This window comes from Leptidea sinapis, chromosome 43 (genome assembly GCF_905404315.1).
Source record: "Leptidea sinapis chromosome 43, ilLepSina1.1, whole genome shotgun sequence".
Taxonomy (NCBI): Eukaryota; Metazoa; Arthropoda; class Insecta; order Lepidoptera; family Pieridae; genus Leptidea; species Leptidea sinapis.
This window is the reverse complement of record NC_066307.1, coordinates 3,827,944-3,855,816: the sequence shown is the minus strand read 5'-3', so window position 1 is coordinate 3,855,816 and position 27,873 is coordinate 3,827,944. Positions and strand designations below refer to the sequence as shown.

General features: G+C 34.7%; 1 protein-coding gene across 2 annotated transcripts in view; it reads left to right on the top strand.

Moving 5' to 3' along the window:
- LOC126977083 (protein O-mannosyl-transferase TMTC1-like) overlaps window positions 1-27,873 on the top strand; it is a 173,285-nt gene that overhangs the window by 137,428 nt on the left and 7,984 nt on the right. For both annotated transcript variants that reach the window (XM_050825774.1, XM_050825775.1), the window contains 9 exons: window positions 15,516-15,589; window positions 19,889-20,023; window positions 20,579-20,749; window positions 21,446-21,635; window positions 22,762-22,883; window positions 23,462-23,623; window positions 25,547-25,660; window positions 25,841-25,984; window positions 26,821-27,020. In XM_050825774.1, coding sequence (XP_050681731.1) covers window positions 15,516-15,589; window positions 19,889-20,023; window positions 20,579-20,749; window positions 21,446-21,635; window positions 22,762-22,883; window positions 23,462-23,623; window positions 25,547-25,660; window positions 25,841-25,984; window positions 26,821-27,020 — 1,312 coding nt within the window. The remainder of the gene's footprint in view (window positions 1-15,515; window positions 15,590-19,888; window positions 20,024-20,578; window positions 20,750-21,445; window positions 21,636-22,761; window positions 22,884-23,461; window positions 23,624-25,546; window positions 25,661-25,840; window positions 25,985-26,820; window positions 27,021-27,873) is intronic.

Genomic DNA, 27,873 nt, shown 5'->3' with positions numbered 1-27,873 from the left:
TGTATTTTTTTTTCAATAAAACAGATTTTAATTTTTTTACTTATTTATTTTCAAGGGTTGAGTTTGATTGCTTATGATTTACTCTAAATAATTTGACAAAGTACTTTTTTTTTTTGATGAGCAGATTTAAATTTATTGTTATATGTTAGTATAAACTGCCTAAACTATATGATCCACCATACACTGTATTCTATAGTCCATTTTTCCTTACTTGTCTTAAATGGTAAACAAATATGGCGTACAGAGAACCAGATCGTACCAAGAGATAATTCATAGAAATGAGGATCATCGAACGAATTAGCGACTGAACTTAATGGTTTTTGTTCAAAAAATACGTGTAAACTTATCAAAAGTATTTAACTCGTACCAAAGAATTACCAACCCAGTTATGAGTTGCTACTTTGTATTTTAAAAAACTTCGTTTAATGTGTACCCATTAATAAAATTGTAAGCAGTCGTTTAGTTATGGTATTAGTTACTTACATCCATTCTCAGTAATATGTTCATCCGGATAATTATCTTAACCGGAAATAAAGTAATCTATTTACGTTTTAGGCTACCTATCGTTCATAGCTATCAAACGTTCTTCACGATATTTCACTGTCTCACAATAACGTGAAATAGAGTTTCGAAGAGCTTTTTTTCGGAGTCATTTCCTTTTTTCCGTTCCCGTTTCTTGGGATTTATGTGTGCAAGAAGCGTGGCACCTTTCGTAGGCTTACCCAAAGCCACTTTAAAAAATTACTATTTAATATATGACAATAAAAAGCAACTAAATGTTGTAGTTTACCTGATGTCATCTAGAAAAATCCTACATTAGTTTACAGAATAACCTATTACAGACACCAAGAAGTAAAAAATAAGAAATCGACTTCAAAAACTAAATAGCATAATAAAGATGTAATTTAATACACCTCTTATGCAAAACCAATACTTTTAATGTTAAAGAAATATAAATTTACAAATTAAAATTCATCAAAACAAATAAATACATAAGGGCAATCTAAATAAAAACATATAAAATAAATCTTATGATGTAATAAGAAATTGAAGAAACATCAAATATTTAAGTGGTAGGTACGTCATTAGATGTTTTTCATTCTTGCAACCTCAAATCATGCATTTGTATATTGCCTGTATCATTTAATGAAGTTGAACTACTTAAGAAGATTGACCATAAATAAAAACTGGCTCTTTTCATTTGTATATAATTACTGTCTGACTCGACAGAAGCTGCTCTGTCCATATCGTCCACATATTATAAATATCATTCATGTAATCATGTAAATTGGTCGTGTTAGTGATAAAACATTTATTATTGTGTAGTCCATAGACATCAATATAATCGTATTAAAAATGCAAAGTACTACTATTCACCAAAAATCTCCATTCATCGGATATCTGTACTCTGTGTCAGTATGTAACATACACGTAAAGGTGTAAAAAATAACAAAAGAATATATAAAATGGCTTCAAAAATGCATACTTGAAAGTTTTATCATCAAAGACGATTAATGTCTCTTTATTATTTTAAGAACTTAAAAACTTTTAATTTCTATTTTTTTACTCAAATTTGGAACGCGCTCAATTTAATCATTAGAAACCAATTTAAGTAAGATTATTCTGCCACTTCACATATTCGAGGTCAATATAAAATTCACAGTAATGCAATGGGGTGTTAAATAAAATGTCGTATATTATCATGATAATATTATACCCTCTTAAGGTCCTAAACAATTAGGGCGGCAGCGTACTGTTTGCACTAATAAGGCAGCGAACTACCCAAGATTGGCTAGAAATCGACGTAGCAGGGGAATTTTGAAGCTGATCTGAACCCCTTGGACTATAAATTATAGGCAGTTTCAGAAGATGCCGATATTGACTCACAAGAAATGTATGTGTAATGTGTAGACCAACCAGTAAACAAATTTAATTGGAAACTGCGTAAATCCATAGATTCGCGGCCAGTCAGTTAAGAGGCCTGAACTAAATCCAAAGGTGGTTCGAATATTATTGTTATTTATATATTGTTGAGACTTCAATAAATAAATAAATATAACTCAGTCATGAAAAATAAATACATTTTATTTGTTACTTGGTCATATAGGTGTAATACGAATGTGGCAAAGAAAATTAATTTTTTAATTATTAGTTACCTTTTTAAAAGTTTATTTATTTAAGCATATTTATAGTTGGTATATTTCTCTAAAAAGATGTTTTAGTATAGCCGAGTGGCTAGCGATACCTACCTACTAAGCAGAGGTCCCGGGTTCGAATCCCGGTAGGTGCAAGCATTTATATGATGAATATGGATGTTTGTTTCCGAGTCATGGATGTTTAAATGTATTTATGTATATTTATATGTATGTTTATATGAATTTATGTATGTTTAAGTAAGTATATTGTATTAAATATATCATTGTCTTGTTACCCATAACACAGGCTATATATTATGCTTAACTTGGGGCAAGATAATTTGTGTAAAAAGTGTGTCAATATTATTATTATTATATCTTATATCTTTAAACGAGCAATTTTTGTATATATATATATATATATATATAATCTGAATCTCGGAAACGGCTTCAACGATTTTCATAAAATTAAGTATGCAGGGGATTTCGGGGGTGATAAATCGATCTAGCTAGGTTTCAATTTAAAAAAAATGGTTTTATCCATGTTTGAATGAGAAACAGCTACAATAACATTAGAATACAAAGGTAAATTTCGCCACTATATACAAGACTATTATAGCTCAGATGGGACATTGGGTGATCCGGAAAGCAGAAGACCCCGGTTCGAATCCAGAAGTCCTATTAGTTTTTTTTTTGTTCAAGTTTTGTACATTCTTAAAAATCCGAGCAAGGCTCGGTCGTCCGGATATTTATTATTATGCTAACACTTCTCAACATGATTGGTTTCAAAATCATAAAAAAATGCTACAATGAAGTGATCGTTTCAACGATATAATGGAAAATATGATATTATAAGATGAAAAACGAAACGAAATAAGTTCTCCGGTCCGGAATGTAAACTTTAAACGCAATAAAGAGTGGCTTCATAAAAAATCCATGAAATGCGGTCAGTTATAGTTCGTGCAACAAGTGTTGTGTTGGCGGTGAACAAATGTTCGCTTCTCAAATATTTATTATATCAGGATACAGCGCACTTTAATGCTCTTTGTGGTACATTTACCGCTGACTTGATTTAGGTGCTTCAAATTTGCTTTGAGTGTTGTGAGCGCTGCTATTGATAATTTCTGTTTCATTTGTATTTGTTTTTTGCGTGGTACTCAGTGGTGATGATGCATAGCCACAAACGTCATGTTAGCGTATCCTATTAGTGTTATTTCTCTATGCTATGTTATCATTTCTATTTACTTTTGCAACTGTTCATAGTCAGGAAACGAGCGATGAACGATTTTATATCAGCTATTGAGTTCTTACTAAATCTTCATCATAATTTTCTCGAGCGGCCAGTTCATATTTTCCAGGACCTCTATCGGTAATTATTCTTCTCATCTTCACATAAAATCAACTAAAATATTATTAATGTAATCGCCTATTAGTCCAGTCATTATAGCAAGTTCACCTCGGAATTAGAGATACCCAGCTGTAAGTCTGATGATTAAAATTATAAATTGTAGTTTTTGTACCCTTTATTCCATTTTTTTACTTTTAATAAAAATAAATGTATTGAATGATATTTTTTAATAAAAAGTTTAATACATAATTTATTTGTTTTTTTTTTTCATCAGGTAAGAAGTTATTAATATTAATTATGTTAAAATTCAAATATAATTCATATATTTTCATTAACAATTCTGCAATTACATGGGCAGGTAAGTGTTGTTAAATCAATTAATACTGAATAAAAATTGGATAGGTTGGGAAAAAAATGATAAAATATAATATGATAGTTTCTAAAAAAAAAGTGACAATTATTTCTAATCATTCATTTATTGATAGTTCATCAACTATATATAGCGAGTTTTCGACCGGAGGCACCGGTTGACCTGAAGTAGTGCGCTCTCCGCCCTCTATCTCGAAAACGGTTCACCGCATAAAAATTTTTTCTGAACAAAATTTGTAGAGAATTTTGTATTCTACAATATTGAGAATAAATACAAATAGCAAAAAACGCATAGGAAATGAGATATTTACAAAAAAAAAGCGCAAAAAATCGATTTTTGTGATCTTTGACCTTGAAATTTAATAGTTGCGTACACCCTACCATATGTAGGTTTCAAGACAACTTTTAGGGTGTATACAAGTAGGTATTACAGACTTACATCTGGGTATCTCGAATTCCGAAATTCTTACCTAATTTAAGCTTAACTGGATTATAAAGTAAATATTGATTTTGTTTTTTGTGTATCTTTTAAAATACCTCAAACGCTTAGTTTGAATCTGGTAAGCAATTTGTAATCAACGCTGAAGTAATTTTTACTTGCATTGTACATATAAAATCCCAAATAATCTGCCAGTGTAATTTATATCTTTTGAGACATTCTTAATTGAATTTCGTGACGACTGCGACGAAATGTGGAAATATTGACGGACGACCAAAATGATGACTAGACAAAAAATTTAGAGCTAATTATAAACATTATTAGTATACTACGTAAGACATATTTACAAGTGGGAAGCTCCTTTGCACAGGAAGCCGGCTAGATTATTGGTACCACAACGGCGCCTATTTCTGCCGTGAAGCAGTAATGTGTAAACATACTGTGTTTCGGTCTGGGGGGCGCCGTTGCAGCTAGTGAAATTACTGGGACTTAACATCTTATGTCTCAAGGTGACGAGCGCAATTGTAGTGCGGCTCAGAAATTTTGGTTTTTCAGGAATCCTGAGCGGGGCTGCATTATAATGGGTAGGGCGTATTAATTACCATCAGCTGAACGTGCAACTCGTCTCGTCCCGTATTTTCAAAAAAAAAAAAAAAACATAATATTATACCTCTTTTTAATGGTTTTCGATTTGTTTAATTTTGCTTTGTTTGTATATCAAGAATCGCATACCTTTTATGTTTACTTTGGAGATATTTACAGCTGGAACAATTCTTTGATCAAAATACAACAGTTAACATAAGTAGTATAGAATATGTGGAGCTATTGAATTTTGTTTCCTAGAATTGAGTCTTAATGAACCACATTGTACGTAACGTTAAGCTACAATAGAATTCTTCAGGAGTGCTTGTTAAATGTAGTTTGGAAGAGAAACGAACTTACAAGAACATTAAAGTAAAAGTAGCGAAGTCGTTCAACATGTCCAACTTTCAATAGAACCAATGAACCGACAAATACTATTATTAAACGAGATACCAACTCATGATGACAATAATTACCTTCCTATTTAGGATTTTGAATTATTTTCCCGGAAAAATAATAACGTTCAGATATGCGGTCAGACTTTATAACTCTACCTTTTTGACTTCTTAATTTTATAATCTTTATGATATTATCTATATATATAAAACAAAGTCGTGTTAGTTACACCATTTACAACTCAAGACCGGCTAGACCAATTTTTCTGTTGTTTGTTTTTTTGGATTTCTCTTAGTCCGGAATGGGATAATAAGTAATAAAATATCGAAAAAATCACGAAAAAATATTATTATAAATAAGAATTATTTTCTGATACATTTTGTATGGATTGAAATTTTCATGACATCTCGCGAATAGAAAGAATTCAATGAAGTTTTTTGTTAGTTTCACGCTACACAGTAATAAAATACAACTCACAGTGCACGTCATGTTATTCAATTTGACTTGTTGGTGTGGTTGTTTCGAGTGTTCGAGAGAAAATTAGCTTATTGTGCCGATATTATCATTAACAATGTCACGACTAAGACGATCAAATTATTCCTGACAAAGACGTAATGCAACTAGGATGGAGGACTCGAAACATTGCGAATGAAAGGACTGACGAAAAGAACCGCGTTAGTATGGATCGACGTCGTGCTATGAATCACAAGAGCAAAGCGTAGCAGCCCGTAAAACGGATCAGCTGGCAATACGGAATCGTCCAGTAAAACCTCAGAGATCAACATCTTATAGATAATTTTCGACGCACAAGAAGAAATTTATGAAGTACTGATTTGAATCGAGCAGCGTTTCGATACGATTGCAGTTCTTATACTGTACTGTAGTACTGCTTGCATACTAGCTTCCGCATTGGGCCGATGGACGTTGTTTGCGAGTATTCTGCGGAGAAACGCAAGAATTGTGCTGCCATTTTCTAGAAAACACTCAAAAGTTTCCAAATGACCTCATTTCGGGCAGAAATTAAGAACGAGGATTTAATCTGACATTCAAAGTATTTATTTATTTACATACTTACAAACAATACAGTAGAAGAATAACATACCTACTATACTTATTCCTATGTATTGTATATGCCAATTCTAAAAAAAGTGTTTATAAATCAGTAATACGGGTTTTGCTTTTGATATTGTAGATATAAGGACAGATTCACCATCGTATTGGATCACTGCAACCTCTCGAAGATGCATAGCTTAAATTTTTACAATATACTACATGGGAAACATGGACAAATAATTTGATCGATGTCAAGAGAACAATTTTTTTTTATGGAATAGGAGGACAAACGAGCGTACGGGTCACCTGTTGTTAAGTGATCACCGCCGCCCACAATCTCTTGCAACACCAGAGGCATCACAGGAGCGTTGCCGGCCTTTAAGGAAGGTGTACGCGCTTTTTTTGAAAGTATCGTCGTCGCATGTCGTATCGTCCCTGAAACACCGCACAAGGAAGCTCATTCCACAGCTTTGTGTGGAGCTGTGGAGGACCGCCACACATCCAGATGGTGAGGATGATATCCTAACTTGTGGCGTGTCGTGCGAAGGTGGAATTCGGCGGCAGGAATCAGGTTAAACAGCTCTTCGGAACACTCCCCGTGATAAATGCGGTAGAAGACACACAATGAAGCGACGTCTCTACGCAACGCCAAGTGATCCAGCCGTTCACAGAGCACTGGATCCCTGACAATTCGAGCAGCTCTGCGTTGCACGCGGTCAAATGGATCGAGCTGATACTGGGGTGCGCCAGACCAAAGATGTCAGCAATACTCCATGTGTGGCCGGACCTGCGCTTTGTAGAGCGCTAGTATGTGGGCCGGCTTGAAGTATTGCCGTGCTCTATTAATGACGCCCAGTTTTTTTGAAGCCAATTTGGCTTTGCCTTCCAGATGACCACGAAATTGGCAATCGTTCGAGATTACGAGACGCAGTATTCCGATGCTAGGCGAGGCTTTGAGGGAAGTGTTGTCGAAGAGCGGTGATACGACAAATGGGGTTTTTCAATGCAGCAATGATAATAGCAATTCTTCAGATCTGCAGCAACTACTTAATGAACATTTTGCATGTCGAGTTAGCCCGCAAATCTTTAATTTCCGATCCGTCTCGCATTCGCCCTGATCATTTTTTTTTTATATTGACACACTTTTACACAAATTAGAAGTCAGGGTCACTAACCATTCGGCTATATGGGTCGTCAAATTCGTCATTCAAATCTTAAGGCCAATCCTTGAAAGTTTGTGGTCTGAATCAAAACAATCCATTTCCCATATTCAATCTATATATATATATATATATATATAAGAGATTTCCACGTATATAGTCACTCATCACGATATCTCTGGAACCACTAGAGCCAAAGACTTGAAATCAGTAGGAATATTCTTTTCACCGAGTAGAGGTAGAGGAACGAATTTTCCAAAATTCTATCCGCAAGAGTATTATTTTTAACTATGAACAGAACAACGTCTGTCGGGTAAGCTAGTATTATATAAAACATATCTAATGTTCCTTTCTTAGGAATCACTACTCTCCTAAAGTTCTTTCCAGATCGTTCAGAATTTTTTACACAATATTGTATGTATATAGGATATATTTTTAGTTTTTATCATTTGTTTTGAATTTTTGTTTTATTTAGATATTCACTGCAAATTGTGGCTTACACGATGCTATGTTCATATCCGCAAATTGTTTTTTTTAGTTTTAACGTATATTTTTTTATAATCTTGAATTGCACACTATGCTCATTAAGCCAACATATTTGTTTTGCACTAATTTTCTCTAAATTTAACCAGTGCAACGCATGGCTGGATTAAAAAGTAGATAAGTTTATGATTTAACCTGTTGGAAATTTATTTGACGAGGTTGATGGTCGAATGGGTGATACATGATAGTAAATTTATTATTTTGAGCAATTTTATGATAGTAGGGTACAAATTGCAGGATATCAAAATACCATTTAGAAATGTCGCAATATGCAAGAAATTCGCTAGAATTTCCACATGATTACTCAAAAAAGAACGAAATTGCTAACGAGCGGAACTAAATCACCAAAGTTTAAGTCAGTCATTACTATCCGTGTCTCAAACGTTAGTGACAGTAACACTATGACTACATACAGTCGCAAGCATTACACTAATGTTGTTATAACATTGCCGAGGCAGCTATTGTGCGCTTCAGTTCACCGGAGCCAGTAATAAGATTGTGCATTGTGAAGTGTTCTACACTACGATGTCTACAACAAACGTGCTCGTTGAAAACTTATCGACACTGAACAACCGAACGAACATTGAAAAATCGTGTCTTTGTATGCTCCTACAAACAACTATTGATTGTTGAGACTATTTTATCTATCAGCATTGTTAATAATGATTGATGTTATACTATTCGAAGTTCTCTCATCAAACAGTGCAGTCTAGGAACGCCCGAAATTTAAGCCCGCCTTTAAGAATGGTATACAATGGAACGATGCAAAACGAGGTACTTTTAACGAAACTATATATTTTTCCGAAACGACTAATCTCGATGCTAGCGTTTTTCGTTTTGTACAATTTCGGTTATCGTGTTCGTACCGGCTAATGAGTAGGTATTGAATGATTATTATTTTAACAATACTTTACACAGTAATTGCGAGGTTAATATAAACAAATCAAAGATAAGTAAATTTAATCTACTCTTATATTACCCTTATATTGCTATATGTGTCTGATTTTTATGTCATTCGAGTATTGTGTAGTTTTAGGATAACGGGCGTAGTGTGAACAGCACTTTGGGGTCATATCATAATATATTATACCTACCTTAGGTCGCGTAGTATTGTGATAGGACTACATCTACAATCACTTGTCTGTATACCATGTAATAGAAGGTGAATTTCAAATATATATACTTATTATATTTAACATAATATGAAGAAAAATACATTATATTATGTACCAACTACGAATCAACATCGTATAGCCACATACGTCGTGTACGAACATAATATAGGAAATTCGAAGGGCCGATATTGCGTAATTTTGGATAATACAGTTCAATTCCAATTGTTAGTTGCGAGAGCACGGATATTTTCATAGCATGCTGTACAACAGCTATTGGTGGCAGATCACAACCCTGGTTCAATGTGTCTGATAAAGCAGCACGGGCTGAAAATAATCTGGAATATTAAATTGCCCGAGCACTTGATCTGCATTAATACGAGTGTTAAGCACCTGGGACTTGGGAGGTGTAGTCCCATACTCACGGAACTCAGACCTTGTCTATTAGACCCACGTAACTAACCTATTGCTACAACCTCTCAGTCTCTCCAAAATGAGTCAGAGCATAAAAAGGTGTTTCGATGTTTGTTCTACCTCCAATAAATTTTATTTGAGTTTTATTTAAAGATAATTTTAAATCGATTAATATTTATTAGATACGAAATATATTCCCATAAGGCGGTGAAATGACAGACGATTTAAGAAACTTCAATTTAAGGTCTGAGAACATTGTCCCTGAGCGACGAAAACGATTTCCGAAGCATCGTTTAAAAGCTTCAAAGGAGACATCAATCATACTGAGGTTAAGTCCGACAGCTTGTACCCTCAACCTCCCCCTCCCCTCTCCAAACCACCCTACGAAGTCAACTCATACTACAGGAACGGGAAGTCCCTTAAACGTTTGACAGAGGAAGTTCTCAGTATAGCAACTAGAATTATTGATGTCGCAGTTACCTGGCGCTCATGTTTGACTGTTCATTTGATTTTGTTTGAAATTCCTTCGGGATTTATCTCTGAGCCTTTATTTTAATAGTATTTTCTTTGATCAGCAAGAATATCACACAGTTGAATAAAATATTAAATTATCTTTTCCTGATTTTTCTCTCATCGCAACATATAGCGTTGTTTTATTTGATGAACCTTCAGATCTTTAATTATTCTTCCCTTAAGTATTATTTAGTTTAAGAATGATTCATTAAACGTGATAAAGTATAGATCTCGATATATTGAGTCCCATTATGAATGAAGATCAAGTGACATAGTGTGGTGTTGAAGGTCGGGTCTGACTGCGGTTATAAGGCACTCCGCATACTTGTTGGAAAAATGAGCATATACTTATGTAGGTTATACACACAATACTCTATAATTCAGTAAATCCCACATTATTTTTTTACGGAATATACTACCAATTTAATCGTTCTATAAACCATCAACTCAAAAATTACCTAACTTCATTATTTTCTTGCATAGTTCCAATCCCCGGATAACTCAGAAAGCTTTTTTATCGTGGTGTTTTTATCTCAATATATTGTCATGGATATCCTATTTTGTAAAGTAAATAATGACAACGTTAAATAAAAAAATTAAAAAGAAAATACTTTCCAATATGACATCTACAAAGTTGCTTATTTTTTTTTTGTAAAGTTTACAAATAAAAATACTTTTATAAACATAAACAACATGTATGTACTATTAGAAACCTCAATTATGATATGTTAACCTTCTCTTCATAGCCTGTTTTCTTTTATTTGTTTTGCTAAGCAAGTTATTGTGTGTTATTAAATTAAATGCCCCGAATATAATAAGCCACATTTGAAAGCCTCATCAATGCAGATCACACTTGTAACAGTTAAATCACAATATTATCCCGCCGCAATATCTCTATTTCCTCTGAGGTCATCGGCAATATTTCATAATGTCCGTCCATCAAAACTTTACGAGCCAGAGGGATCCAAGATAAACCAACGATACAAATCATAAACTATTTTAGATCCTCCTTTTATGTTTTATTAAGGGATTAGGCATGGCAGCCAATCAGCCCCAATAATTTCCGGTATCACCAACAGTTCTTTCATTCCCTCAATCGATGCCATATAAAGTTTTATGCTGCGATAAGATTTGTTCATCAACTTTCCTTTATTCATCTCTCGAATATTGAATATTCTGTTATTTTATATCCAAAGTTTGGTCCTCTAAACAATGTAGCCATGATAAACTTTTTCATATTTCGTATAAAATTGTAGACGAACTTTATTGACAAGAGAAATATATTCGTATTTAACTCTAGAAAAACATTTAATTTTATAATAAATATAATTTTTTGCTAGATGTTTAGTGATGATAAGCAGATTGGATAAGTGCCGACAGCTTAAGCAAGTGTTCATGAAGAGACTTAAATCTAGAAGAAATGAAAGACGCATACAAGGGTTATGACACCCGTCGTTCTGTCCTTACTGCATAGCCCGTTTGGGCTTCGCAATTATTCGCTCTCAATTTTGATTTGCGTGGAATTGACGCATTTATGTGTGAGTGTACATGCAGTCTTTGTATAATTATTATGTTAGTATTCGGATTTCAATGTTTCAAAACATTTCTTTTTTGTCATAACAAAATAAAAAAAATCTGATAAAATATTAGATTTAAGAATATCTGATTAAAAGTCAAAATCTACGGCCAATATGGATGAAGAATGCCTCTGACCGAGAAACTCAGCAGGTCTTACAACCACGGTGTTTCTCTTCCAGCAATCAATTTAATTTTAAACAAAAATCGGAAAAAAATCATACAAATAAATAATGAATAACCCAACAGAATTCTCAGCGTGAAGTTGGAACTATAACTAACAATATTATATCCGACGGTGCTAATTAACAATGTCTGCGTATTTATTGTTTCACCGGATACGGAGTGGCGCTTAGCTGGCCGGATTATGGTGGAATAGGGCTCTGCATACTTTATTATTAATATAATATTACCCATTACAAGCTACAAGATATTTAAATAAAGGAACCGAATCCGAAAGAATCATACATATTATAAAATATATATATTAGATATATATAGATATTCTACAGGATGTTCTATACGCTTAATGATGAAATATTTATACCCAGTTTAACTAAAATAAAATGAATTTCTTGTTTAATGCAGTTAAATAAATTAGATAAAACGGAAAAGCATTTAATTGAAATTAAATGGACAATTATGTTGTAGCTAACAATAACAAAACTGAAACTCAAATGCCCAATACTCCTTGGTCTGTATCTGGGTTCATCACTTGCAATTATTCTCATCAGGTCAGCTATTTCACTGGTTGCTATTTGAGTTCGAGACTTAATTGCTAGTGTTCTGTTGAAGGTTTAGTTGTATAGTTGCGATAGAAGTTATAACTACCAATTAGATGAACATTAAAACACTATTGATAGCGCATCAACATAAGGCATGATATATGAGCTATGTATTAAAAAAAATCTGGATAACGTAGATAATATATTTATACTTCAATGAAAATAAATCCGTACGTTAAGTAATCGGATTTATATATATTTTTTTACTCGCCCGGTGTTAAATGATTCCCGCCGCCCTCATTCTCTTGCAATACCGGAGAATCACAGGAGCGTTGCCAGCCTTTAAGTAAGGTGAACGCGCTTTTTTAAAACTTTTCAGTTCAGATCCTTTGAGACCAGCGCCGCAACCCAAGTTCGAAACGCCTGTTTTTTGTAGTCAGGTGATACTTTTTACTGAAGCATCGAACCTGGGCTGTGATCTGCCCTGATCTGTGATCGGTACCACAGAGCTTGCTATAAAAATATAAATATGGTATTTATGTTATATGGCATTATCACATCGGCTACTGCAGCGGCGAAAGCACTAAGATCATCCGAAGGGAAACAAACCTTGCCCCAAGGGATGCAAAAAAGGAACGCATCATATCCAAATCTGCTGACTTGTAGTGCCAAACGCGGCGGGTCGCTGGTGGTCTGCGACGTTGGCGTCGGATAGGCACTACACTCCTGACCAGACAATGGTCGGACGTTCCGAGAGGGGCGTCGACAAAGACCTGGTAACCATCGGGATGTGTAGTCAGCAGAAGATCCAATAAGGACGGCATGTGGCTATCCACATCCGGGAGCCGCGTTGGCGACTCATCCAATTGGGACAGACCATACGCCAATGCAAAATTATGCGCAGATCACCCTGCGTAGTCTGTGGTACGTGATCCAAGCCATTCGGCATTGTGCCCGTTGAAATCACCCAAGACTACAATTTCAGCGGAGGGGATCTGTGCAAGCACGTCATCAATTGCCGCTTGAACGCAGCCCATGAGATGATCCGTTTCTGCGTTACCACTATGGGACATGAAGACACACGCATAGATACGGACGCGGTCCTCAAAATCTACACGAAGCCAGAGAGTAGACAGGTCCCTACCCTCAAAATTGCCGAGACGGCGACGCAGATATACTCCCTAACGTACACACACAACCCGGCATGAGGCAAAAAAAATGCTCAATTTTGTGCCCGGGGTACGTTTAGTATGATGTATCGATTAAAAGGCATGTAATTGATATATTTAGATTAACAACTTAAGACGACAGAATACTTCATTAAGTATTTTTCTTTGTTTGATTATTTGCTAGTAAGTATGATAAAAATAAATATTTCGCGAGATAATTAATTTCACTTCACAGAATCCGACCCTGCAGTCTCAGGATTGTTGAGCAAGTTCGTTTATAGAGTTTCTATATTCAATTGAATGATATCAGTAAAACTTCTGTTTGTGCTACGAAAATTAATGACCAATTGAGGTCAACGAGGGTGTCATTACTCATAGTTCCGAATTATTGGATATATTTTGGATTATATAGACAATATTAATAGGTATGTGTTGGTTTGATTCAGGCAATCATGGGCTATTTTCCGAAACTTGACGACTACTTTGCGCGTTTTTTGCGTGTTTGAATAGTAATCTTGCCATCCCATGACCTTGGGGAGACCTCAATTATCCCAGATCTATTTGTCCCGATAGTCACACTCCCACACTGAATTTTCTTTTATAATAGAAGTAATATGGAATTACTTTTTAAATGAAAAAAAATGGGGTGTGCTTCAGACCAATCGTTAGGAGTAAAAGCTTTAACAAAGCGATGTTAATAATACAAAATCCAACAATGTTTTTTTCTTTATTTGTAAAGTAATATTTTAACCAGATCAGTCCAAAATGAAACGACAGAGTACCGTGTGGTTTATTTTTGGAGTCAGTTAAAAATGTAATTCAGTTCTCCTTCATTTTTCATAAATAAGTAAATTATCTGTCAGTTTTCAATACCTTTTATCCTGTTCGCACAACACCTGATAATAAGGCTTCGCGAGTGGACAGTTCAATTGACACAATTAATTTTCACAATCGAGGAAATTAATTGATTTTCGGCTCAGGCAGGCGAGTCCTCCTAATTGGAGCGTTCACATATTATAATAATATTCGAATTCTTTACCATTTAAATCTTTCTACGTTGTGTATTTTCAAACAGTTCACAATGCGCTTTAATTGAGTTTGTTAACTTTTGATAGACTACGACAAAAGTAGAGTAGAGTAGTAGTTAGAGTTTTTACTGTGCAAAAGTGTATACACTTATGAATTTTTCTTTTGGATTTCGAATGTATATCTCATTGTTTTAGTTCGAAATAGCATATAATATATGCGACTTAAAAGAACCCCTATCGTACAATTACCGTACCCGCTACTTCATTCCGTGTATGTGTGCATAAAAGAAATCTAAACATGGCGTAGTTTTATATATGGCGTATGGCAATTTCCACCATTGTTATTGTGTTTGTTAATAGGATCCGTTGTAGATTGGATTCGATATTGACTGGCGTACATGAGACCGTAATGAGAGCTAATGTATCTCCATAATCTCCAATAGCACTTCCCTATCTATCAAGCCAGAAGTACGAATTTCCAGGAATGCGTTTTTTTATAAAAATATGGGACGAGACGAGCAGGACGTTCAGCTGATGGTAACTGATACGCACTGCCCATTTCAATGCAGTGCCACTAAGGATTATTGAAAATCCCAAAGATTCTGAGCGGTACTACAACTGCGCTTGCCACCTTGAGACATATTATTAAGTTGTCAAGTCCCATTTTCCCAGTAATTTCACTAGCTACGGCACCCTTCAGACCTTACTGCTTCAGGGCAGAAGTAGGCGCCGTTGACCATAACGGGTACCAACCCATAATCTAGCCGGCTTAACTTTCGCTCACGAAATGCTCTACACGTGGAAAATTAATGCGAAATAAATAAGAATTACACAATTTCGAGGATTAAATACACTCTCTATACAGATTTTCTTGTATTCAGTTGTAACCTTTTGGGTACGCAACCGTAACAATAACTCGATCAATTGGTTGTAAGGTGAAACTTTCTCTTACAGGTGTCTGGAGTCGTCGGTAGAGCTGATGTCCTGGCGTGTTTTTTCTTTCTGTCGTCACTTCTCCTGTACCATGGGTAAGATTGCTTTTATAATCTAAATTCGTAACCAAATGCAGTTAAGCTGACACTAAACTTATTGTAAAATATTGTGAATACAAATAAAATACGTTAATTCCGTAAAAATATCATAATAAAATTATATACGTACCAGGACAAGATTGTTGGGTATTTAAATTACTATAGCTAATTATGTAAGCTCCTTTAAATAATATGAGTGGAGGAAGTTTCTCATGCCTTTATCGATATTCATAAAATGTGCAAACTATCAAAGTACGAAAGTATGTCAAAAGTGTCGGGAATTTCGCTGACATGTTTAAGAAAGTGTAAATGAGGTTGTTACGCCGCGGCCGCTCATACTCGGAGTTGGCCGTAGTTAGCTGATGTTGTTACTTGTTTGGGAATCGCCACGAGTTTCCCGGCGATGATAAAGGCCTCGGAAACTTTGACACGTTACGGACCCCGGGGACTGACGAAACTGTTGCCAAATTATATTAGCGAGTGTGGACGCGTTCGATTTACGTAACATTGTTTTTGTATTTGGCATCTGGGTGAGGAATACAAAGATGGACCAGGTTTTTTACTTTAAAAGAAATTGAATTCACTAGTATACTTCTTTTTTTTTCTACCTTCTTCTTCTTTCTTTTACCGACATAAATACCGCTATAAATATTTATTAAGAATAAGAAATAACCACCTATTTTAAAATTATTCTAATTTATCAAAAGAGCTATATCTATATACCTTTAAAGTTTATTCAGTTGTAATGAAATACAACTATTTATATTATATCTTCCTGTCTACAATTTATATCAAATAGAATTTCAGCTGAGAACGCACCGTATTATAATATAATTTATTTGTTTTTATTTATTTATTTATTCAAGAATAGGAAACAAACAGTATTATCATACTTAAATATTAACAAATCTTAAAACTTACACTTTCACCAGTGAAGTTTCCAACAATTTATATGACACTTTTAGTTAAAAGGTAAGCAACGGTAAGTAATACAAATTAACGACTAATTACAAGCTATATAAGTTACACAATACTATAAACGCCTATTATAAAATACTACAATATATTAGTTACAAATGAGTTAAGTATTCAGAAAAAAAATATAAGAATGGGTTTAAAAAAACAGTAATTATTTAAATTATCGCAAACCAATGATCTGAAAACATTTAACTTTTATTTAACCTTAACATTTTCTTATAATTATGAAATGGTTTAAATATTTCTGATCGGGACTTTATTATTTAAATAATATCATTAAATAATATAGTATAATATACTGTTATTATACTCTCTCTTCAAAATCTTATCGCTACGATATTACAGTATCTCAGAATTTTTTAATGACAAAAATTAATAGATCGATTTTTCTTTAAAATTATTTAAGATAATACTAACATACCCAATAATATATATAAATAAAAAAATAGAATTTGAAGTATACTCGGAATAAGAAAGTAAAATATTTTGAAGTATCAGGCTTCGATTTTTATAGCGACAATATCAGTGATAAAGGAAGGAAATGCCGTTACAAAATTATTGAAATTGTTATCGTGTACGATATTATTTGTTTCGCAAAGTTGACACTCATCAATCAGGCTTAAAAAGATTGGCCTACTTTTTGCTTGAAGCTTTTTGGTATTCACCGGAGGCACTCAAAACAAGCTTATGTATTATGTTTACATATACAATATTTTAAACAATAGATTGCAGCAGATCGATTACTAACTTTGGCGCTAGTCGATCGTATTCTTAGATTTGATTATATCCAGTTCACCTTCCAGTCGATTACCCATTCATGAATAATTTACCATAAAACAAGTTTGTCAAAGTCTGAGTGTTCTTCTGCATTCATAATAGAACTTTCCTGAAGAGAATATCGACACAATATCATTTGGAATTGAATTGTTTTCAAACAGCATTCGGTACAAGGTTTTTGTTTTTCATTTCCTATTCACGTAATACACTTGCCTTCAAAAGTAAGTATCACACTTTTAAAATTGGGATAACGTTTTAAGTTCACAAGATATACTTTCGAAATAAAAAGGACTCCAAAGAGAATTTAATTTTGTACATAAAAACTTTATAGTCGGTAACCTTCTTTTAAGAATTGGCTGAAAAAAGACTTCAAAAACAAAACCATTCCTTTTTAAGAGTGGACGTTTCCGAAAGATCGTTATATTATTTCCACTGTGTTAAGAAATTGCCACCAAAATGCAGTTGAAGTCCAGCAACAGCTACTTCAGACCCGGAGGGACTACATTAGTGACAGAAGACTTGCTGAAGCAAATTTGAAACCCCGAAGACCAGCGAGTGGCCCAAAACTCGAGAGACAGCATCGAGTAGCGAGACTGCGATACGCCCGTGAACACATGCAGTGGGATGAAGAAGAATGGTCAAGAATTTTGTTTGCAGATGAGTCTCGATTCTCCCTTTACACTTCTGATGGAAGGCGAAGTGTTTACACGCGACCTGGTGAGTGATACCTTCAAGCCTGCATCTCAGAAAGAGTCCAATACGGTGGAGGCAGTGTACATGTGAGGGCTGGCATATCTTCAGAAGGTCGCACAGAGCTAGTAGCCATAGAAAATGGCACCCTCACTGGGCAAAGATATGCTCAAGAGATTCTCAATGAGTATGCAGGGCCGTATTTAGCAAATATGGGTGATGGATCGATGCTGATGCATGATAATGCCCGGCCACACACGGCTCATATCGTACAAGAGTATATTCAGGAGGTCGGTATCAGCGTGATGGCTTGGCCATCAAGAAGTCCTGATCTCAACCCGATTGAACACGCCTGGGATGAGCTTGGGAGGCTATTCAGAAATCGCAGACAACCACCTACTACCCTCAGGGCACTAAAGCAGGACCTGGTGGAAGAATGGGAGAATATTCCCCAACATCGGCTCCGAAACCTAGTGTTCAGTATGCCAAACCGGCTCGAAGCTGTAATCAGAGCTCGAGGAGGCAATACCAGTTATTAAAAATTAAATAACATGTAATATATTTTAGTTGAATTTTTTTACACTAAACTAAAAATGTCTATTTTCATTGTTTTATCTTTTTTAAGTTGCTAATGTTACTAATGTATAATTTTAGTTTCTAAGAATAAAAGCCTATAAAATTTGCAACAAAACGGAGAAAAAGTGCCTTAAACACATCGACAATAATATGGTAAGATAGATAAGGTGAGAAACCAAAATTATTTCAAATTAAAATAAATTTAATTTGAAAATTCAATTTTCGTAAATTTTTTTGCGGGACTCGAACCACGACCTCTCGCGTTCCGTGCGAGTGCTCTCCCAACTGAGCTAACCGTTCGTACGATACGTTGACGTATCGTCATAAAATCTTGTATGCTTTGTTCAACTCTCAGGTTGTCCTCACCGAAGTCGTGGGTTCGAGTCCCGTATCGTTCATAAAATTTTGTTTTCAATTTTTTTTTTTGTGTATTAATCCCAGAAGTGAGGCTTATCATTTTAAAAAACATAACAAATTGTTCAAAATAAATTTCACAACTTAAAAAATCTATTTTAAATGGTGCTTTAAGTTCATAATATGTGTAATTTTTTATTATTAGCTATTGTTACATTTCATTATCAATGATATTGGTTTAAAAGTTTAGTTAAATTAGGCTAGTTTAATAAGCAAAGAATCCCAATACAAACGTGATCACGATAAATTATTATTGTACAATTTAAATTTAAAAATAGATACAATTTCTTATGGTTATCTAGAAAAGAAATTACATCAAAAAGAATTCTGAAGGAATCTTTTGAGAAAACAAATGCCTTTTAACCTACACGTAAATTATGGATGTTCTGAAACCATCAATGGTAACGAAACAAGTCTCAGTCTCATGCCAGAGTTTGGCGAGTCAACATCTCCTGAGGATGCCTCATGTAAAGGCGAAACACATGTCGAATTGTTTAAAGACAAATATTGACGGAATTGACACTAAAGAAACACAAAACATTTGGATAATTATGGATTTCCGCAAAATAACGGCTGCTTCAATAAATGGTAACGATAATAGGAGAGCTTCTTCATATTATAAATAAGAAACTGATTAAATACATCAGGGCTTTAGTAAATGAGGCCAGGCTGCCTCTGGAAGAAAGGCGTTACAATATGTAGTATTGAATAGAATTGTTCTGTAACATTGGAGGGTCCGTAGCTGCAACGTAAGTCGGTACTGGCTAGGAGCCGATCTAATTCCTAGCCAACAGATATGTTTGAAGCGTTTAAACAACAAGCAATCATAGTATCGTGAATATAATGTCAAACATTGTCCAGGAGCTGCGGTCGTCACCGGGTGACACTCAGCGTGGTGCTGGCCGCATTGAGCATGCTCGCCAAGGAGACCGGCCTCACTGCACTGTTGTTCAACGTCGCCTTCGACCTGTACCGCTGTTGGGGCTCCCTTAACAGGTACGTATGTGCACGTACGGACGTGCAATATGATCTTCTAATATTAAATCTAATTTCTTTAAAGACTTTTGCTTCAACATGATTAAGCTCGAATTGTCGGGGACTCAGTGCTTTGTGAACTGCTGGATCACTTGGCGTTGCGTAGAGACGTCGCTTCATTGTGTGTCTTCTACCGCATTTATCACGGGGAGTGTTCCGAAGAGCTGTTTAACCTGATTCCTGCAGCCGAATTCCACCTTCGCACGATACGCCACAAGTTAGGATATCATCCCCACATTGTGGATGTGTGGCGGTCCTCCACAGTGCGGTTTTTAAGGGGCTTTCTTCCTCGTACTACAAAGCTGTGGAATGAGCTTCCTTGTGCAGTTTCCGGGACGATACAACATGGGTACCTTCAAAGAAAGCGCATACACCTTCCTTAAAGGCCGGCAACGCTCTTGTGATTCCTCTGGTGTTGCAAAAGAATGTGGGCGGCGGTGATCACTTAACACCAGGTGACCCGTACGCTCGTTTGTCCTCCTATTCGATAAAAAAAAAGCTCATAATTTACTTAAGGTTCCCGGTGCGATGGCGATGGAAAGCCGATAACGTCTGGAGCAGAGTGACGCGAGGTGTCATTGCGTTCGTTCTGCTGGCGCTGGCCAGACTCTCTGTGCTCCAGGGTTCCTTACCTGCCTTCTCACCACAAGATAATCCGCCAGCATTTCATCCTTCATTTTCTGTAAGGTGCGCATAGTATCAAATATTTCTTCACACTATTAGAAACTTGTACGTTTCTAAATGTTCTAATTCATTCGCTTTAACATGTACTTTCATGTGTTTTACCAACATCGAAAAAAGGAGGAGATTATCAATATTTTGTGTATTTTAATGTTTTTTCAACTCATGAAAAGAAAAAGAATTTTTCTTGTTTTGGAATATTATGTTCGTGTAGGTGGTGTCCGACGTAATACTTCATAGAAGTTCGCGCTACTTGTGGTTTAATATTATACATGGACACACACATGCATACATGTACTGACTTGAATATTCTAAATCAATTGCTATATTAAGTAACTAAAAAGTGTAAAATAAATTGATTATATTACTTATTGCAGTTGATGGTAATTACTACTTGAGGCTAATACATAATTTGATAAGTATTGAATAAAGTAATTTTTATGTCTAACTTGGCAGTAACTTTGACTTGTGTAAATTTATTATTTATATTTTAGTTAACTTATATTTGAAGTCAGTATGTTTGAGAACTTCTTCGCGAAAGCCTATATTTTTATACGTATTTTCAATTAGAATTAAACATGAGTTATTAATTAATAATGGACCATTTTGGAGATTTAAATCATTTTTTTACTCGGAGCTACAGTAACAAATAATATTTAAATTATGACAACTTTCTACTTATTCTCTTGTAACAATTTTCAGACTGATGACCTTCTGCTACTTAGCAGCATTCAACTGGTGGCTCCTGCTGTGTCCCTGGACCCTCAGCCACGACTGGCAGATGGGATCTGTTCCTCTTGTTACCAGCGTATGGGATTCCCGGAACCTGCTCACTTGTGCGGCTGTACTCTCTTTACTAGCACTCTTATATAAATGTGTCGTGGACCTGGAGGTACACTTGTAAATAATAAAAACTATCATATTTAAATATATAAAAATTATTCATCTTTTTTTGTGTAGCGGCACTTTGTTTTTTTTGAAATGCTTAAATTCTTCCTTTTTTTCTAAATAAGATTTTATTCATTATTTTTTATCTAAAGAATAAGAAAATACTTTTCTTGTCGACTATAACAAAAGTATAAATGGGCTGAAAGTAATAATAGTATAACTAGCATATTATTTTTTATTTATTTCAAAACAAATTCCAACCATATACTTATTATATACAAAAAAGACAATAAAACATATAAAAACACTGGGTAAATTTTAAATTTATACTCTTAACTTACCACTTACAATTAAAAAAATCAAACTATAAGTTAAATACATGAATAAAATTATTAAAACTTTCGTGGGACATTATAAGCTTTATTTGTCTAAAACGGCAATAAAACGCATCCAACGCTCGAGTGATCCTCTGGTGTTACAGTAGAATAGGAGAGAGTGGGCGGCGGTGATCACTTAACATCATGTTGTCATTATAATAGATTTTATGACATTGTTATATTTTATTTTATTCTCGAGCAGTGTAAGGGGGTTTGACTAATGCCATATTTATAAGCAAAGCTGAGTATCGTAGGTACACATTTAATCGAAGACTTTATTCGCATCATCTTTATATATATAATTCTTGTGTGCGTGTGTATGTCACTGAACTCCTCCTAGACGGCTGGACCGATTCTAATGAAACTTTCTGTGTGTATTCAGGTGGATTCGAGAATGGTTTAGATTCACAATTGAACTACCTCCTAAACGGCTGGACTGATTTTGATGATATTTTTGTGTGTTCCAGTGAATTTGAGTTGGTGTGTGTCTTCAGGTGGATTCGAAAATGGTTTAGATTCACAATTAAACTACCTCCTAAACGGCTGGACTGATTTTGATGACTTTTTGTTTGTTTCAGTGAATTTGAGATTGGTTTAGATTCTCAATTCCGCCCATATAATATAATTCTCCTGCTCATGTGTATGTTAGTGAACTGCTCCTAACGCCTGGACCGATTTTTCAAATTTAAAACATGTACAGGACAACGTCTGTTGGGTCCACTAGTAAAATATAATCTTAAGCTGATATTTCAGTACCAACGTCACCCGGCGCTCGTGGCAGGAGTAATGTTGCTGGTGATACCATACCTGCCGGCTTCTAACATGCTGGTCACTGTGGGCTTCGTGATCGCCGAGCGGGTTCTGTACATACCCAGGTCATTATCCATGCGGACAACTTTATTTATAATGTTAATATTTGTAATGGCAGCCGACTACGGATGATCATATCAATCACTTGATGGTGTGATAATTATTATTTTGCTTTGAATCTTCATCTTAAAATTTTAGTAAGATTATAAACTTCTTACTTCTTGAGAGAATCGTTTCAATAATGTTATCTTAGTAAGGTTATAACTTGTAACGAGCTTATTTAACTTGAGCGATTTACGGCTATTATTAGTTAAAGTGGCAATCTCAGTATAAAATTTTATTTTATATCTCTTAGAAACCTAAGTTAAATTGAGTAACCTTGTTATTACTTTTAAATTTTTTTGCGCGAATTGTTTTCCTTTTATAGAAATGTACCATTATTATACTCGTTATACTATTTTCCTACATTTAATACATTTCCCAAATTTTCGGGCTGATTTTTTATCTTCAGATGTAAAGCACTCTAAATGTCCAAAATTATTGTTGACTACACAAACACTACAGGTTGCTTCAAGAACACACTATTACATACTCCTGCTCATTAAATTATTCAGTAACATCTGCATTATTCTCGCAATTCCAGCATTGGGTTCGTGTTGATAACTCTACACGGAGTGCAAATGATGTGGAATCATGATAAGGCCAGGAGGTGGCTGCTAGTGGGTATCACCATACTTGTGGCCGGCGGAGCTGCCAAGACCTACGTCAGGAACCGGGATTGGAGGACCAGGGAGTCTTTATTGCGGTAAGTTATGTATTACATACAGTCACCAATATATAAAAAGAAAGTAGCTGGTGTCAGCGAGAGCCACATGCTAAAATAGAAAGATCTATTTTTTTTTTATGACATTAAGACGACATATCTCACAGATATATTTACTTTGCATTCAATATTACTCAGGCACTACATTTTTGGTTTCAATCTTCAATAGATTTAATTTAATGACTTTAACAATTTAAATTTATTTTCTATTAATAAAATAACAAGTGCTCTATAGGTTCTGATTCACTGAAGAACATTAAAAAATTAATGGCCATATCTCAATCAAATTGAGTGAATTTAGGATTACCAAAATTTTTTATAGACAGTTTCAAGGGATCGTAAATACCTATTTGATGTTAGTTTCAATTAACTTCATAAGTGTTTACATGAGGGTTTCTATTTCTGATAAGGATTATGAATCCTAAACAATTATTAATACCAAATAATCCTAACGAATATATCCTGAGTATCAAGTTCTATAAATCGCACACATGTCGTAGCCTCAGATATCATTTTACCAAAATACTTAAACCATTTGAAAGCATCAAATTTAAAATCTTCTTGATGTTTGAATATATTTTCGTATGATCTATACGCCATGTAATTAACACGCTTTTTGATAATTTTGCACTTTGTTCATCAAATACTGGATTTTTTTATGAATATAAGGGACGAGACGAGGAGGACGTTCAGCTGATGGTATTTGATACGCCCTATCCATTACAATGCTGTGCCGCTCAGGATTCTTGAAAAACCCCAAAAATTCTAAATAGCACTACAACTGCGCTCGTCACGTTAAGTCTCATTTGCCCAGTAATTCACTAGCTACGGCGCCCTTCAGACCGAAACACACTAATGTTTACACACTACTGCTTCACGGCAAAAATAGGCGCCGTTGTGGTACCCATAATCTAGCCGGCATCCTGTGCAAAGGAGCCTCCCACTGGTTAATATATATAAATATTATATTGTTATTTTAAGCAATGGTAAACTAAAATAAAAAAATACAAAATCATTTATTTCGCACTTTACACGTACACAGTAACATTTTATGCTGATACACTAGGCGTTGCCTGTCTCGTGGGGGAAATAATAGAATTAACAGAAAATAAAGCGGCTAGTGACAACAAGCTGATTAATAAAACTTAACTAAACAATTTAATTTATGTAATAATTAATCTCAGAAGTGAGGGTTATCATTGAAAAAAATAAAAAATTGTTAAAAAATATTAAGAAATAAACTAAAACTAATAGCTACACAAGTATGAATTATGTGTATGAGTGAAAGTACCATGGCGACCACGTACCAGAAGACGTAGTGTTGGTAGGACACACACAAGATGATCACGACCACGATCTGGTCAAGGTAGGAGTAGGTTCGATGAGGACAGCGCAAGACCGATCGTTGTGGCGATCTTTGGGGGCGGAATTAGTCCAGTGGATGTCTTCCGGCTGAAATGATGCGTGAAAGTGTGTGTATCTGGTGTATGTGTATTTGTTACGATATTACAGTAGACCTTCGGTTTCCTTTAATAGGATAGTAAGTTACAAAAATATATCACCAGTGGGAGGCTCCTTTGCACAGGATGCCGGCTAGATTAAGGGTACCACAACGGCGCCTATTTCTGCCGTGTACTGTGTTTCGGTCTGAAGAGCGCCGTAGCTAGTGAAATTACTTGGCAAATGAGACTTCACATCTTATGTCTCAAGATGACGAGCGCAGCTGTAGTGTCATTCAGAATTTTTGGGGTTTTTCAAGAATCCTGAGCGGCACTACATTGTACCGGGCAGGGCGTATCAATTACCATCAGCTGAACGCCCTGCTCGTCTCGCCCCTTATTCACATAAAAAGAATATGATAGTTACATACGAACAGTTTATGAAATAAAGTATTTATTTTTTCAGAGCTGACCTTGCAGTTCTGCCACATAACGCTAAACTTCATTATAATTTCGCGAATTTCCTCAAGGACATAGAACAGCAGGAAAATGCAATAAAACATTATAAGGAAGCGTTGAGGTACGTATCCCAAATAAGTTACCTAAAAATACATATTGTATGTTCATTATAAGTGATTGTCGTGTATTTCACTCATTTTTGTAATCTCAGCAACAATGGGGTTAGAAATTGGTGACAGGTGATGCCATTTTAACTGCAACTTATCAAAGTTCAATGTTAAGTAATATTCATCAACTCCAGGTTATGGCCAAGTTACGCGAGTGCTCACAACAACCTGGGCACCTTGGTGATGGCGTCCGGGCGAGCTGAACACCACTTCCTCCAGGCGCTCAAGTACAACAGGGATCATGTCAACGCTCATTATAATCTAGCCAAGCTGTACAGGTACTATACCATGTATATCGTAGACTCTCTCTGTTTGTCCACTACGAGTATACTACAAGTTCAATAGGTGATTTTAAATCCGATTATGAATAAAAATTATTTGAATTATACGTATATAGGACTACATGATTGTGCAAATGATACCTTTTTTGTTATTGAGCCTAGGCTGGTTGTTATAAGCATACATTATGACAAAATTAGAACATTATAATGCAGAAAATAAATCAAAATATTAACCCCCTTATTCATAATGGTCCGCTAACTTAAAACAGTCGCTAAGGAGTGTTGTTTCTCATTCTGATTTAGGTCAATAGAAGAAGGCAGAGTAAGAATTAGCAATGCTTTAATTTAGCAGACTGTTATGAATTAGGGGGTAAAACTTTACTATTATAATATAATTAATGTTTTAATAGTTTGTTTCTTTCACTACACAACTTATTATGAAATTTAACACACATGTGACACGTTGTTAGATAGTAGGAAAGATAAAAAGGTCCATGATTTCTAAAATTTTGAGGTTTTGGATGGAGCATGATATGTATTTGATACGAACGAAGTCGCGGTCAGTAGGTATCTATACATAATTATCCATTACATTGTGATTATATTATAAAGGAACAGATAGGCAGAGAGAATCATAATTAGGAAGGTAAGATAAGTGTCAAGCTGGTAAGCAAATATTAATGACAAAAACTGCGTAATATATAGACAGATATAAACTAAGAGTGACGGTCCCAGAAACATAATATACTTTCCCACCAAATAAGACCACCAGATAATTTTAAAACATATTATACTTTTATATCTTTAGAATTATATGAATTTAAATGTTTCAGAAAAAAGAATAGAATTGCAGACGCGTTAAAAATGTTAGAGCGCTGCATCGCTATAGAGCCGCGCTTCGTGCAAGCCTACCTCGAACTGTTCCTGGTGACTGAAGATCGAGGGAAGCAGAAGATATTAGATAAACTGTTGGAGCTGGAGTCCAGGAACTGGGAGCATTATCACTTGTATGGGAATTGGTTAAGAGAAAAAGGTAACTAAGAAAATGTATGTCGGCGTTACGCCAGAGTTTTCTCGATCAGGTCCATCACGTTGAAGTAACACACTAAGAATTTCTCAGCTTATACACTCACAATTGCTAGTATAGAATTGAACAGTATTTTCATAAAACAACCGCTTTTATAGCTAACTTACAACAGATAAAAGTAGATACAACTTCTTTTAAAACAAACAAATAAAATTAGGTACTGTAAAATAATCCCTAAATACAGCTTAATATTTATAATAAATGTTTAGTGAATTTATATAACTTCAAATGATTTATATAATATTGTTTGTTAATTAAATTTGAATAAACATTAGTAAGTAAGAAGATGGCGCTGCAAACAAGATTCGAAATGCAATTAAGAAGGACTTATTGCATAAAATAATAAGATTTGATACAAAATAATAATATTAATTCCAATAGAAATTAATTTAAACTGTTATAATAAAGTAAAATTAAGTATTTTAAAAATAAATGAAACATCAAACATCTTCAAAACATTCAAACAGTGTCTATTAAATATCAAACCTCAATAAATAACGGTTTTATGTTTACAAATAGCTATTTGTAATTAAATCCTATATATTTCAGGTATATCTATAACAATTATATTCATATTGATGATAAACTAAATCATAAATATCAATAGTTGGCAACTATTGCCGGTAGGTGGCAGTTCGCGCCCCTATGTACAACGCAGATGAATATAATAATATTATTATCCGAGTTAGATCATAAAGTCCTTTTGACACAAATGATCATAAAAATATAATATCTATGATTAATAAGTGTTTTTTAAGAGCTTCGTCCTTATTATCTACATAATAATACAATAAGTTTT